This window comes from Xenopus laevis, chromosome 4S (genome assembly GCF_017654675.1).
Source record: "Xenopus laevis strain J_2021 chromosome 4S, Xenopus_laevis_v10.1, whole genome shotgun sequence".
In the NCBI taxonomy this organism is placed as follows: Eukaryota; Metazoa; Chordata; class Amphibia; order Anura; family Pipidae; genus Xenopus; species Xenopus laevis.
Window position 1 is genome coordinate 78,501,638 of NC_054378.1, and position 16,342 is coordinate 78,517,979.

General features: G+C 37.2%; 1 protein-coding gene across 1 annotated transcript in view; it reads right to left on the reverse strand.

Moving 5' to 3' along the window:
• Nucleotides 1–1,105: 1,105 nt before the first annotated feature.
• The window catches only part of astn1.S (astrotactin 1 S homeolog), a 163,365-nt gene continuing 148,128 nt past the window's right edge, over nucleotides 1,106–16,342 (reverse strand). Inside the window, exons 19-24 of the mRNA XM_041561499.1 lie at nucleotides 14,469–14,602; nucleotides 12,324–12,475; nucleotides 10,594–10,729; nucleotides 9,131–9,231; nucleotides 4,725–4,908; nucleotides 1,106–1,527 (exon numbers count right to left, since the gene is read on the reverse strand). Of these exons, the coding sequence (XP_041417433.1) occupies nucleotides 1,290–1,527; nucleotides 4,725–4,908; nucleotides 9,131–9,231; nucleotides 10,594–10,729; nucleotides 12,324–12,475; nucleotides 14,469–14,602 (945 nt within the window). The 3' untranslated portion in view covers nucleotides 1,106–1,289. The remainder of the gene's footprint in view (nucleotides 1,528–4,724; nucleotides 4,909–9,130; nucleotides 9,232–10,593; nucleotides 10,730–12,323; nucleotides 12,476–14,468; nucleotides 14,603–16,342) is intronic.

The window sequence follows — 16,342 nt, forward strand, 5'->3', positions numbered from 1 at the left end:
GACAAGCCAGTTCTGCTACTTGTTATGTTTCCTATAGGGAAAAGCCTTTTTGTTCTATAAAAAACAATGAAAACTTGCAGTTTCTAATCTCAACACATGACATTATTATATAATCATATTTGAGGTTAGGTGTAAATTGATCCTACAGTTTATATAGGTGGATTCCATCATGTTGCTTCTTCTGCTAAGCTCAACTCTCTAAATATCTTTCGAAAGACTATTTTAGCTTCTCTTGACATGATGCAGTTATCATACTTTATATGCTGCACAAAAGTATTTTATTCTTTATAATAAAATCTTTTGAGTCAGTCTGTTGAAATATAACTTTTCACCAACATCTTTTTATCCTTTGGCTTCTCTCTCTTTTATGAAATAAAAACATTTTTTGGGATTAATAAAAGAACTTTCATGAGAATAGAGTGTTAGAATAGTCAAATAAACCATATCAGTCATTTCAGAAGCTTGCAAAACACAAACACAAAACATATGTGATTTTGAAAGGCCTGTGGGATACATGAACTCTGAAATCTTGTTTAGTGTTCTACTATGGCGGGGAATACCTCCACAGGACTTGGATTCTTTTTATAGATACATACCCATTTTACACCTGGAAGAAATAGACAATACATTGAATGTAGGCACTATGTAAATTCTGTGAGTCCCAGATTTCTTCCAAGGCAGATAAGAAGAATATTATTCTGGAGGACACACAGACAGGTCCTGCTCAAGACAAAAAAACCCAGTTACAGGACTTGTTCTGTAATTAACTGAAAGACGTAGCATTCGCCTACACAAACTATAGCAAATAAATTCAGTATACAAGAACACTGTTTCCTTCCATTTTTTTTAAAGGAGGAAATAACAATTTGGACCATACACTAGTCTGTAACTGCTACACTTCCATGGTGGCATGCTGTCCATATTGGATTATACAAGGATAATCATATTTAAAAAAAGTCATTGACACACTTGCTGCAATCATGTCCAGAATATTAATACATGTAGCTAAAATACTGTTTTGATGCTTCAGCTAAAACAAAATCATTAGGGTCTGAGTATGTTTGTAATGTATGATATAGTTGTTTCTTTTTATTTTTTTCAAACCTATTTGCCAAATCCGTATTTAGAAATATCTACCAGTGTCAATGGATTCCACTGTCTGACTCTTTCCTGGTTAAGAGACAGTAAGTTGTCTGTTCGAGAACATTCCAACAGTCAGTTTCCATCTTAAGCCATTTACCACATGTTTTGTGCCTTCTTTCTTGGTTCCTGTTGTTTCACCGCCATGTTCAGTTATCCTTGCGGTCTCCATAGTCATTACTTAGCACAACCAGCACCTGCTCCTCACAGTTTTTACGCAAATCCCGACTTAGTTCAAGCCAATTGAGTGTGTGAGGTTTAACATCACTATACCGACAAGCCAGGTAGTGTATAGAAGATCGACGCAAGGTTATCCGAGGTTCGCTCAAGAGATGACTGCACCATGCACTCAGTGAATCCAGCTGAGAGAGTACCAAGCCAGCTTTCCTGCAAATAAAGACAGAACATATATCTCTCAATTGTCTGTGCAAAATTTTAGAAAGCAGGACAATGCCAGAGTATCACCTCAGAATTTTTTTATCTGCATTTTTTCTGTATATTTTGTTGTATAAAACCTTTGCCTATTGTTCAGGGTTGTAGAGCTTGTTGCTACTTTCTACATACTTGTAAATGGTAAAAATAATAAAGCCCATTATATTGATATAGGTCATAGATATTCAAGGGTCCTCTGGGTGGACCTTATGTTTCAGGGGACATGACCTGTGTACCTTATGGAAGTCAAGTGTAGGTCACTACTGAATTACTAGAGGCTATGATTATTCATAGCATGTCACAAACACTGAGCATATTCATTGAGCATATTCATTCAAAAGATGGTTGTTTTATCACTGAAAGGGATACTGTCATGGGAAAACATGTTTTTCAAAATGCAATAGTGCTGCTCCAGCAGAATTCTGTACTGAAATCCATTTTTAAAAAAAGCTTGCAAAGATTTTTTATATTCAATTAAGAAATCTGACATGGGGCTATACATATTGTCAGTTTCCTAGCTGCCCCCAGGCATGCTCTGATATACTTCAATCACTCTTTACTGCTGCACTGCAAGTTGGAGTGATATCACCACCCCCCTTTCCCCCCCAGGAGCCTAATAACAGAACAATTGGAAGGTAACCAGATAACAGCTCCCTAACACAAGATAACAGCTCCCTAGTAGATCTAAGAACAGCACTCAATAGTAAGGCTAAGGGCACACTAGGCGATAGCGCCGCGATTTGACTCGCGGCGACTTTTCGCCGCGACTTTTAATCCGCAATCGCTGGGGAAACTTTGGCGCTGGCGTCTATGGGGAATCGCGACAAATCGCCAGCGTAAAAACACACGCGGCGATCTTTTTTCTATTGTCGCTCGAAATCGCCTAGCGAGGCGATTTCGAGCGACAATAGAAAAAAGATCGCCGCGTGTGTTTTTACGCTCGCGATTCCCCATAGACGCCAGCGCAAAAGTTTCCACAGCGATTGCGGATTAAAAGTCGCGGCGAAAAGTCGCCGCGAGTCAAATCGCGGCGCTATCGCCTAGTGTGCCCTTAGCCTAAAAGCCAAGTCCCACCGAGACTGATTCAGTTACATTAAGTAGGAGAAATAACAGCCATCCTAAAGTGAAGGCACAAGTCTGTTCCTAATCATGGCTCTCCAGTCTGCTATTTACCCTTCAGGCATGTAGACATTTTTTTGTTTTTTAAGCATCATTTTGTTTGGTTTAGTGCTGCTCAGAAAGTCCTCTAGGTCAACGTGCCAAGAGAGTCTAAAAACAACATAACACTGCTACTTAGGACATTGACTGTCTTCTTTCATATAGATGAAATGTCACATCATCTGAAATCAACATATTCATAAACTAGAGCATCTCTGCAGCCTTAATGGCATCACAAGCAGTTCATATACAATTAGACCTCTTTCAAGTAGCTTGAACTGATATTGTTAAAGCATAAGGTTGTGTCCCTTTGATATACATGAAAGGACAATTTATTTACAAACTTTTTTTCTCAGGGTTTTGCTTTTATTTTCCTTTTGCTAGCAGACTGTTTAAAACTAAATGGTTGCTATTGGCAACTACAACTAGAACTTTGCAATTTACACCTATGTTCATTAATAATCTCCTTTGAAGAGTTGAGTGGCCTTTAAGTTTGTTCATTCTGTTTTCTGCAACAAGACCTAAATATATGCTACCCAAAGGAACTGGCATTTCTGGTAAAATAAACCTTTATTATTCATCTGCTAGATGTGTGTGTTGCTGGGTGGTTTAGTTAGATTTACATTCACTTACACGTGCATTGCGTTCACCTCCAGATGTATAACTTTGGGCACCTTTTAGGGCTAGTCCACACGGGGAGATAGCGACGCATTTGCGGTCGCGGCGACAAAGCGCCGCGACAGTCGCCGCGACCGGCGCAGGCGACAGTTTTGTATGGGCGCCTATGTAAAAACGCCTGTGCTAACCACACGAGGCGATGCGCTTTTCAACAGTCGCCTGAAAAAGCCTTGCGAGGCATTTTCAGGCGACTGTTGAAAAGCGCATCGCCTCGTGTGGTTAGCACAGGCGTTTTTACATAGGCGCGCATACAAAACTGTCGCCTGCGCCGGTCGCGGCGACTGTCGCGGCGCTTTGTCGCCGTGACCGCAAACGCGTCGCTATCTCCCCGTGTGGAATAGCCCTTATATAGGTTCAAAGAATTAGCGTTTGCTGTGTTGTATGAAGGTGACCTAATGTTTACTGTCTTTTGCAATATACCACCTGGGATTGGGTGTATGTTCTGAGGATGGAATGTTGCTCCTGATGTTAAATATTAATGCATACTAGTTTATTTGTCGTTATTGTTGAATTTTGTCAATACATTTTACAGTAAGATAGTTATTTAACGATGAGGAAGACCAGGGAACTTCAGTTATTCTGGCATGGTAGCACAAGAAAAGCTGTAGGCAAGAGCATCATTTACTACTGAGTTTTTCTGAAGGAAACATGCTTTATGGAACTATTGTTAAATAAAGAGTTCAGCAATAAATAATATTTCCACTTGACCCTGCTACAACTTCACTTCACTTCAATCAATGTTGGAATTGACTATTCATATACTGTAACTTTCAACATTTTGTGAATGAATATTTTCCATTCATGAAACACTTTCCAGGACAAAACACCTGTTCAGGATCCCATCCAGAGATATATACTAAGGGGGTTATTTACTAAACTCCGAATGCAAAAATCACGAAAAGTTTGTGATTTTTTTTTATAAAATCAGACTTTTGAAAAATCACGAACTTTTCAGAATTTATTAAACCCTGAAGATGGAAAAGTAAGAATCTGAAAATCTGGCATCTCAAACCTGTCGAGGTTGCATATAAGTCAATTAGAGAAGTCCTAATGATTTTTTTGATGTGCGCTGGGTTTAGTGCAATACCCCAAAGTTTTCAGAGTTTTCAGGCAAAAATTTGAGTTTTTGGGCGAAAAATCAGAAAAAATCATGTAAATTGGATGAGAAATCCAAAAAAAAAAATCATGTAAATCAAATTTTTTCCCGAAAACCTAATTTTTGGGGAAAATTTAATAATGAATGACTTTCATAAATAACCCCCTAAGTATAAGAACAAAGTGATCAAATAAACACTCTAAAACGTAAATAAAGAGACCTGGGCCCTAGTTCATCTTCACATCGCCAGGTAAACTCTCCAAAGCTCTGGAAGTGCTGGTTATAGTGATAGCGAACTCTGTGCAAAGTGGGGGAGCCAAGTTCCAGAAGAGTGTTGTATGCTGTCTGCTGCTCTTTCCCACTGGTGTACCCATTGAAAAGGTTGTAGATCTTGTCAGCTACTTCTGATGTAAGCATAAGGTGGAAAAAATAGAGAAGGCAAGAGGTTAAATATGATAAAATATTATTACGATTAATATGATTTAATTATGTATATCTAATACATATACATAACTAATTGTAGCATTGGCTATCGTAGCCATCTTTATTGCTAAGACAGCAAAAAATTGGCAATAGGTTTGGTGGAACTGAAGAGCTCAGTGACTTTTAGAGGCACATTTATTAAAGTCAAAATTCATGTGAGTTTTTTTAAAGTTTAAATTCGAATATATTTGAAATTTGAGCACTAATTAGTAACTTGCAGCGCTGCCGGAATCAGTGGTTAATTCATATCAACACTTCACTTTATAGTCACTTCCCCACTCTGCAGCTTTATTATTGGAGTACTCCTTCTCCGCACATATTACTGTCTAAAAAATAAATAAAAGTGCAACAGCAGGGAACCTTTTCTAAGTGTAGTAATTAATTTACTTTGTTTCTGCCTGATCCCCACACATAATATGCACGTACAAGATTAAAATAAACAACTTCATATAGAACTCGTATCTGTCCTTATCCTTCATTAACAGCTCCTGTTCATGTCCAGCCTACTCTGTGTGTTCACAGCTCACAGCTGCCAGATCAATATCTGCATTTAATCCATTTGGTACCAATGGTTTTATGTCTATACTGTTTGTCTCTCATTTTGTCAGTTTGTTTAATCGATCTCCACCTCTACTATTCCCCTCCACTACTTCTATACCCATGATCTTTAACCCTTCCGGATTTCCATCATGGAATTCCTTACAATGTTTCATGTGACATGTCTGTGATGTAGCGGCCCTGTATACTAATATACCACAAGATAAGGGAGTTGAGGCAGTGAGATAGTATTTGTAAAAAGAAGTATTACTGGTGGGTCAGATTGAATTCATTACAGGGGGCATTAGGTTTATTTTAAGTCATAATTATTTAATTTTAGGGGCACAGTTGGGACCGCAATGGGATCTCCTTTTGCACCCGCCTTTGATAACTCATTCATGGGGCAGTGGGAGAAACAAGTATTATATAAAATTAAGTGGTTTGAGGAGAACATTAAATTATACAAACGGTATATCGATGATTTGATATTCATATGGCAGGGTTCCCCAGAAGAAATATATGAATTTGTCAGTTATATAAATCAAATTGATTGGAATTTAAAACTTACAATAAATGATGACAAACAATCCATCAGTTACTTAGATGTGAAATGTTACGTCTCAGGAACCAATGAGATAATGGTAAAGAAAAATAGAAAGGTAGTGGATTCCAATGGTTATTTACATGCAACATCCCACCAAAAAAAAACATGATTACAGAATATACCATATGAGGAACTGTGTACAAAGAAACTATAAGCGGGAAGAGGATTTTATGGAGAAGGCAAAAGTAGTAGTACAGAAATTAGCTGTGAAAGGATATCCTAAGGGGGAATGGGATTTGGTCTTAGAGAGGGTAAAGAAAATACCAAGAGAGACAATGCTGAAATATAAGTATAAGAATACATTACAGAGAGATAAACCAAGATTTATTATACAATACAATAAAGATCATAGGAAAATTGAGTGCACCGAGTGATATGACACAAAAGATAAAGAAGCCACAGGAAAATTTATGGGATAGTAAGAAAAGTAATGGGATGCACAAATGTGGAAAGAAAGCTTGTACAACGTGTGAACACTTGGGGGGAAAGAAAAAAACACAATTTCAATCAAAAATAACAAGACAAACATTTGAAACATGGGGATGGACACCACATTTGTAATATATTTGATACAATGTGCATGTGGCTTGTAATATATTGGAAGAAGCACTAGAAAATTAAAAACCAGATTTTTTAAACACATAAGAAACATAACGAAGGGGTTAGAGACCAACACATTATCAATACACATAATGGAAATTCGGAAGGGTAAACTATGGTACCAAATGGATTAAATGCAGTTATTGATCTGGCAGCTTTTATGGTATGAACGCAACTGATATTAGCACCATGAAGTATAAGGTCCTTTTTATGTGTTTTATGTATTTTATCATATTTTATGTGAATTTTTATGGGTTAGTTCAAATAATGTATTGTTTGTTGTGTTTTAAGGTGGAAATATTACATCAATTATTGAAGTTTTAATTTGGTAATTAATAAAGTGATATATGGAGGTACAGTAAGTGAGTGGTTAATTACAGATAGAATAAAAAGGGAAGTGAGGTAATGGGAAGAAGTGCTTGAGAAAGCAGGCTGGTTGGACAAACGCGTTGGACAAAAAAACTCAAAAAGTCTGTGTATCTGGAAAAATTAACTGGAGTTGTGTTGATCTTGGGCACTATGAGAATAAAGATGGAGTAATACGAGCTGTGAACATACAGAGGAGGCTGGATATGAACAGGCTGTTAATGAAGGATAAGGACAGATAAGAGTTCTATATGCAGTTATTTATTTTAATCTTGTAAGTGCATATTATGTGTGGGGATTGGGCAGAAACTATATAAATAAATCACTACACTTAGAAAAGGTTCCCTGCTGTTGCAATTTTTTTTTATATGTTAGACATATTTGAAATTCGACTGTAGGGTTATATATAAAAAAATCTAATTTATTAAACTCTGACTCATTTTCCAGACTTTAAAAATTTTCAATTCGGCCTAGTAAACTAATAAATCTGCCCCTTAATTTGTCAAGATCGTAGGATGTCTCCATTCCAATAAGCTTGTTTGTAAAATTTGTATCCTGCTAGATGTGTCTCAGTCAACTGTAAGTAATGTGCTTAGTGGAAACAGATATGAGCTACAACGTTTGTGATGCAAGATGGTAGGTTACATATTCTCAAAGAATTGGAGACCCAAGTTAGTGTGTATAGCATATAATATATGCATGTCCTCAGTTGGAACTATCACTACTAAGTCAGAAACTTCAACTGGGCAACAATTAAATTTGAATTTATTATTTTGAGTTTTCACAGTTGGGGCCACACAGTCCTAACATGACTATGTATGTACGAGTCCAAGAATCACCTTTGTAAAGGTTATCACAATAGGACATCTGGTAGATTGGCTGAATTGTCTGGGATACCAGGAGAACTCAACCTGCATGGATGCATAGTGCAGAATGATAAGTCTGATATGGGTGGAATACTTAAAGCTGATTGTAAATTTGAGGGAAAAAGTAATAATGGTCTGGGGCTATACTGTTTATCATAGCCTGAGCTACGACTCCTGGTTCCAATGAAGCAATTCCACACTTGTTTGTTTCAGCAGGTTAAAGCCCCTTTGCACACGAGGAGCACTCAAACAAATTGTTTTTTTGGTTTTCTTTGGTTAAGATTGGAATGAAATAACTTGACATGCATAGAGCCCAACTAAACATCTGCTAGATAAATTGAAATGCTGACTCTGAGCAAGATCAGATTGTCCACATCCAACCACACTAACGCTCTTCCGACTAAATGGAAGCAAATCCCACCAACAATGTTCCAACATACAGTGGACAGCCTTTCCAGAAAAGACTTCAATAGCAAAAATAACCTTACTTTCAAATTAAGTTTTTTGGGCAGATAGGTGACTGAATATGTGTTCCTATAAGGTATATCTTAATCCTGCATAGTTTTTTATGAAGCACTGAATACGTCATATATAAATATCTCATTATTTAATGACAGAACCTATATGTGCTTTACCAAATAAACTGGTGCAAGTGCTGAGGTTGTAAATTTTTCCTCTCTTCCATATGTTATCTATAACAAATGTTATTGTTAGTTTTCATTTAATTATATAGATTTGTCACGCAGTGTTAAGTGCAGGATGAATAAAACAAATACAAGTTGGTATAAAATTGCTGATTGTAAAAGGCATGTTACTGTGACTACCTAATTCCGGCAGATTTTATTTTCTCTTCTTTTGTTATTCTTTTATTATCTCTCAGTTCAGCTTCAGCAGTTCTACTACTAATGGATTTGTTTAGGAGGTCGAAACATTTTGTACATGAGGCAAATACAGAAAATGTTGTATTGTTGATGCTGCATGGCAAATCTTTGGTTTTGCCTATGTATCTATATTCCACAATGTGCTAAAGCAAGATGTGCTGCAAATATAAATGAGCCTTTGAATATGGAATTGATTTTTTCTTCTACTAATAATTACTATGACATACTTTTTTGAGAATCAACACGATGCCAACTAATGTGTATATTTAGAATCTGGTTTTATTGTTACCTTGAGACTTCACGTCATCCACCTCTGGGCAGGGCATTTTAACAGTTACATGGCTGGGCTCTGAACGCCTTCCTGTGTTGTCCACTCCCCAAAGTGTAAATCTGACCAGTAAAGAAATATTATAGTAAATGTATGGCTATGTACAGTATTTATTCTAAGAACATATAGGAGCAGATTCACTAAAGGGCAAAGTGGTCATCGCTGGCGACAATTCACCAGAAATCACATCTGCAGGGACATCTCCAATTCACTAACAGGCGTAGTGGACAATTCACTAGCGAATTTTTTTAGTAATTTGAGGAGCATGGCACATTTGTTTAATTTGTTTAAGGGTGGGCTCATGTCTAGGACATTAGTTAGAGGATCTCTTCTGTCTTTATTATGGCTCATTGGACATATGTTTGAAAAAGTGTCCACTTTAAGCATTTGCACCAACATTACTGAAAAAGAAGTCTACACGACTTTTTAGGTACCTGCCCTATTCAAATTAACCGAAGTGTAAGAAATGAACTCTAGCAAAAATGCGCTGTGAAATGCTCATCCCACCGAATTAATGCTAGCCAAAATTTGCCAGCATTCGCCTGCTAAAACTCAACTATGCATATTAGTGAATTAGCATAATGGTAACGAATTTGGGCCTTGGAAAGTGATGCGGAGTGTGGTCACTGGTGAAAATTCGCCCTTTAGTGAATTTGCCCCATAGTGCTTCGTTAGAGGATGGCATGAAAAGACTAATTTTTAAATAAAACAGAATAAAATATATAATTATAATTTATTTCTTAGTCAACTGATGTTTGCTTAATCACTACCAGTACATTTCCAGTTATTTAAATGGAAGCATGAACATCAAATAATTATCAATTAAATAATGCAGGGTAGTCAGAAGTATGCAGTGACATATTCCTTGTTTTTAAAAACCTATGATAATTTTTTTAAAGCAATGTTTGAATATGAGAATATGAGAAGAATAATAGAGTATATAGAATATATATATATATATATATATATATATATATATATATATATATATATGTATATATATATATAGTTTAAATGCCGGCACTCACGAAAAGATGGTTGAAGTTGCCTGGGTGCAGTCCGCAAAAGGTGAACTAGAACTCTGTAGAAACCGCACTCTCAGGGCTTAACAAAATACCAAAAATATTTTATTGTGGACAAAAACTTTGTTTTTATTGTTTTGTCCACAATAAAATATGTATGTTAAGCCCTGAGAGTGCAGTTTGAACAGAGTAATAATGACCTTCTGGACCATCAGACTGGCAAGACCTGTAATTAGGTGGTGGGCACAGTGTCCTATAAGAATGGGCTGATTAAAATGTTATTCCAAATGGGATAAATTGTGGGTTTAGGGGTGTGTTTTTCCCCTTTGTTGTTGAGAAGAAGGTATAGAGTGTTATATAATGTAAATAATAAGCTGACCAATGAGTGGAAATGTTACTTACGTGTAGGTAGTATCAGGCTCTAGGCAGCGAATGATGAGTGATATAGTGGAAGAATATTTGTCAGGTACTTGGGCTGGCATTGAGCATGGCGACTTCGCTCCTGAGATAATGTCCTCCACAAAACTCAAAACTGTCTCTGGTTTACAGAGGCAATTGAGCAAAAATAGGTAGAGAAGAAAAAATGTGAAAAAATAGAAAGAGAAAAGAATGAAGGATATGGTTGCTCCATAATCTACCACATTCTACTTGCTATAATGTATGTGGAAGAGAGGAAGATTCTTTGTATATTCTGTGACATTTAAGGTAGCCGCATGCTGCATATTGAGTGCCGCACTATTAATACAATGATAACAATTTAACAAGAGTTATGAGAGTCCATAAAACATTACAATGGAGCAGCAAAGTGACTTACTGAAATTAATGAGACACACAACTAATATATACACCATATTATAATAAGGGACCTGCATGAAAGACTTTACAGGTAAAGAGAGAGTATTTATAATGACTACCGCAGGAGCAGAGAAAAGATAAAAGAATAAAACATACCATCTGTTACTGCAGAGAAAGCTGAATGTATCTTAAAAGAACAGCCTGGCTACATTTTGGAGCAATAGTTATAAGGGCTGAGTGATCAAAAGTAAAAATACAGCCCCTGGGAGCACTCTTTCACTGGATCTATGGAAACTCCATTGAGTATACTATAATTCAGAAGATAAAGTAGTGTGGTGACTTCCTTTCATATGATTTAATGAAAATGTGTAGATAAAAGGCTCTTTGCAAGTGCACAAAATAAAGGGCGTCAGCTTTACTGATCATGTATGGGGACGTAAAGTGAAATCTTTCCCTTTAAAATGTGTATTTCTATTTAACAAAGACAAGTTAGGTGTGACGGCATCAGAAGGATGTAGAAAGGAACATTGGGTCTAATGAGTCAGGAGAATGTGACTTCCAGCAGCAGCTTGATATAGGTTACAAAGCAGATGGTGGTTTGTTGCCTCCAAGCAAAGGAGGAGGTACAGTACTCAAATAGAAACACGATTAATGTGTTGATTAGAATTCTGTTAACATAGTGCCACATTTGTAATGTCTGCCAGTGAAATGAAATGTGTCCAGGTGATCTAGGTATGATCTGGAAAATGCCCCCTTTCATATTTATTTCCCTAAATTAAACACATCTCAGCAAGTGTTTAAAGGAATTGTTCAGTATAAAAATAAAAACTGGGTAAATTTATAGGCTGTGCAAAATAAAAAATGTTTTCAATATAGTTAGTTAGCCAAAAATATAAAATTTAATTCCACTGATTGGTTACCAGGCAGTAACCAATCATTAACTTTAGGGGAGGCCACATGGGTCATATCTGTTGCTTTTGAATCTGAGCTGCATGCTGAGGATCAATTGCAAACTCACTGAACAGTTATGTCCCATGTGGCCCCCGGTAAAGTCGCTGACTAACTCAGAGTTAGAGAGCTAAAAAGCAGGAAGTAGACTTCCGGCTGTTATGTTAGACATACAGTCACTCCAGCCTTTATAGATTACATTTTTGGCTAACTAACTATGTTGAAATTTCTATATTTTGCACAACCTATCTATTTACCCAGTTTTCATTTTTACACTGAACTGTTCCTTTAAAGTCCACATTTTTCCCTGTAAACAAAGTATGGTATCTGGGTGTGTAGATGGGAATGCACATATGGTATGTCGAACAAAAATATAATGCCACATTTACCTGATTCCACTTTAGAATGGTCCAGTCTGTCAATAACCTTTTCCTGGCTGATCAGATAATCTACAATACGTGCTCCTATCGGAGACTCAAAGTGCAGCCAGTCCAGCACCAGAAGGGAACTGCTGGGCTCCTGTAGCATAGATAGGCGAAGCCTGAAAGAAATGGAAACAATTGTCACTTGCTGCCTAACAGTTTGGATGGAGATCCATTAATTAAGAGCCAACAAAGAAAGGTGTGGCCCCAAGTGACTATGAAGATTTCCCTTCATCCAGGCAATGGTATATCTAATATAAGTAATTATAAAACAAATGGCCTTGCTGAGAAATTATCTAAACATAAAAATTTCTCAGCAAGTCCAGTTGTTTTATAATTACTTATATTAGATAGTGTGGCCCCAAGCAACAGGATAAAATATAATCAATTGGCATTAACCCAAAGCTTATGAATGAAAGCAGCTTTTATATGAGACACACGTGGGAGAACATTATACACGCAAACACATATATATTTACGAGAAAAATGTTGACGTTTTCAATACTTATTTCCCTCTTGTATGTGGACCAATAAATTGCAGTCAGCAGGCAATGTCCATCTGTGCACAGCAAAGTTTATATCTGACGTAGACTAGAAAGACTTAAAAATCTAATATTCAAAAATCCTTAATTTTATTCCTAGTTTTATAGAAGGTAAATTACTCTTTTATGTTGTTTGTTTCTAAAAAAAACCGAATGTTTAGTCCCAGTTAAACATAACCTGGTTTAATTAGTAAGAGGGTATATCACTGCTCTGCTACTCCCCATGGCATGGAGCCCTCTACCTAATAATTCTAAGTATCTCATTTAGCCAGTCTTTGCCTTATTGCATACTTATCATCATTCTCCTTTTTCCTCTGCTTCCCTCTCAGCAGGGAAGCAGATCTCTATCATTATAATTATTAAATAAAAACTATTTTATGATATGAACTTCAAACATCTCATAAGAAAAGCTGCACTACCCAGTAATATAATCTGGAGATCCTTGCAGAGGTGCCCAATGCAATTGCATACTTTGCGGCTATAACCTGAAATTCTCAACCCATAAATATGGTTTGAATAGACTTTATGTAACCTGTAACTGTTTAGTGGTTCTTCAGACCAAAAGGGATCTATCAGCACAAATAAATAACAATGAATGCTTTTTCCTATGATGGTAAGGTCAACTAAATTGGTTTGATGTTACTCAAGACAAGCATTTGGAAATGCAATCAAAGTGTTTACTAGAGAAATCCGAGGCCATTGTCTTATGGTTTATTAATATACAGGTATGGGTGAAAAGATTCGTTTTTTTGCTAAATATTGTCACACTTTCAGTGCACACACCACTATATACTACTATATAAAGTGCAATGCATGCTCTCTCTGATGTCAAAGGGTGAGCATTTCATTATATGTTTTTCCCCAAGGTATACAGTCCTGCAGTATCTATCCAATACTTCCTTTTCTTCCACATTCTGTTGTCCCATTGAAGGGCTATGGGTTGGATGTGGTCATGTCAGGTATTTTTATGGCGCTTGTCTACCCATAGGCTCCATAGACTGCTGTGTATGACATCATTAATATAATATAATGTGTCCCACAAACCTGTTGTACGTCAATTAATTAACCTACTACTTGGAAAGACCTGTAAATAACAAAAATAAATGTTTGCTTTTGCTCGTGTACAGTTACCCTCCCTGCATGATTTTTCACTAGTGAATGACTAGACAAACAGGAGACCAGGGAATGTGCATTGATGAATCCCCTATTTATTTTATCAAAAATATTAATTCTATAGAGACTAAAGGGGGCATTGACTTATCCAGAAGTGGCAAGTGCTAGAGCACACCCTTTAGTGCAAATGTAGCCAGCACTTGCACCCCGGGGGAATGCTGCAATTTGCTTTTAGCACAGGCCTGAGAATCCAGTGCAAGACAGAGCAACAGAGAGAATAAAGACCTGTGGTAATTCATGTGCCTTTGTACACTGTGTTCTGTTATGTAAAGTCCCTTTAAATATCACCTAAAAAAAGTGAAAAATAAAAAGTACTTTAAATTGGGAACAATCATAAATTTAGACAGCGTGCCATGTAATGCTGGCCAAGACAACCTGATAAAACATAAAACCTTACACTGGTTGGGGCAAAGGAGCACAGTTAGGAAGTCCATCTACTCCAAATGCCGTTGAGTCACAGCGGCACCAATCCTCAATCACATCTCCACGGCCAGAGCACCAGATAGAGCTCAGTACAGCTTCCTGCAGCAACTGCGTGACAGACAACAACTCATAGCTGGGAACCAAGAGAGACTGATAACAGAATATTAATACAGTGATATAGAACAGCAAGTAATAATGTGATATTTATTAGATGGGTGCAGCAACAAGAGCTGTGCACAGATACAGTAGCTGATTAGAAACAGCAGAAAGTTAGAGGGACAGACGGCTAAGATATGAATAACCGGCATTATAAAGCAGCAGCAGCAGGTAAGAGTGGTACACACAGATAGCTGGGAGAGTCTGACAGCACAAAATTCTGGTAACTGAATGACATAACACCTGACAACAGAATACCAAAGTAATTGAGACAGCCTGGGAGCTGAAGTAATGTAAACCAGCAATATATATAGAGAGTCAGCTGAAATAGAAAAATGGAACAGCAGCAAATGAGAGAGATGGCTGATGACAGGATACAATAGTAACTGACATTCACTTACACTGCAGATACAATAGTATATTAGCTGATACAACAGCGCATTGGATTTACAGCATGAAAGAGCAAAAGGCAGAGAGACAGAGATAGTGGGAGAGAGAAATGCAGCTGATAACAAAGTACTGCAGTAATGAGTAGGCAGACATACAGCTGTTAGTAGGGTACCGCAGTAACAATGAGAAAGAGAAGTGAGGGACAAGTTTATTTTAGAAGAATGGATTTTTTTTAGGAGAGCTTCCTACATTAGTCTCACCTATAATGCTAAAGTATTATTGCAACAGACCACAGCTCATAGCTTTAAGCAGGAAAATACAGTAATTGAAACACATATAGCGGAGAGTAACACGCTATAGTAATGGGTAAGCAGGTATTCCGTTTATATCAGCTTTAATGGATACATGTTCTTACACCTTATAGGATAGGATGCTATAGTCATTAAGAAACAGCTGATTCAGTTACTGTAATATTTTTAAGCTCTTTTACTTTCCCTGTGCTGTTGCTGTTTTCACTTTGGGCCCATCTCATTTGCTGTATTAGCCTGCCACAGCCTGTTGCCATTAAAGTACACATATGTTTCATGATAGGATACCAAAGCCACTCATAGACATATACAGTTAATAGCAAGATAGAACTTCTGAGAGACAGATTGAATGATATTTAAAGATCTGTGAGACAAAGTGGTGAAATCAGGATGAAAGGCCCGTTGAGTGGATTCAGATGAAGCATTTACAGCAATTAAGAGACAAACCATTGGTACAGATGATGTTACAGCCAAGAGACAGACAGCTGATACAGTTGAAAGCATGTTAGAGTCAAGAGACAGACAGCTGATATGGATGAAAGCATGTTAGGGGAAAGAGACAGACAGCTGATACAGATGAAAGCATGTTACAGCCAAGAGACAGACAGCTGATACACAATTATATGACATTTTGTTGCTGGATCTGAGTACTGAAACTGAGTACCATCTAAGTGCTGGATCTGAGTGCCATCTGCTGCAAACTTCTTATATAATTGTTACCATAACAAGCACAACATTGGTTGTATTTTTTTAAACCGCTGATACAGATGAATGCATGTTTGGCCAAGAGACAGCCATCTGATACAGATAATCACATGATACAGCCAAGAGACAGACCACTGATACAGATAAGTGCATATTATGGCCAAGAGACAGCCAGCCGATACAGATAAAAGCATCAGGGCTGGATTTACATAGTGGGCGCCCCTAGGCCCACTGCCATTGGTCGTCCCTGTCACCTACCCTTTCATCATCTGGACTGGAGCAATGGGGA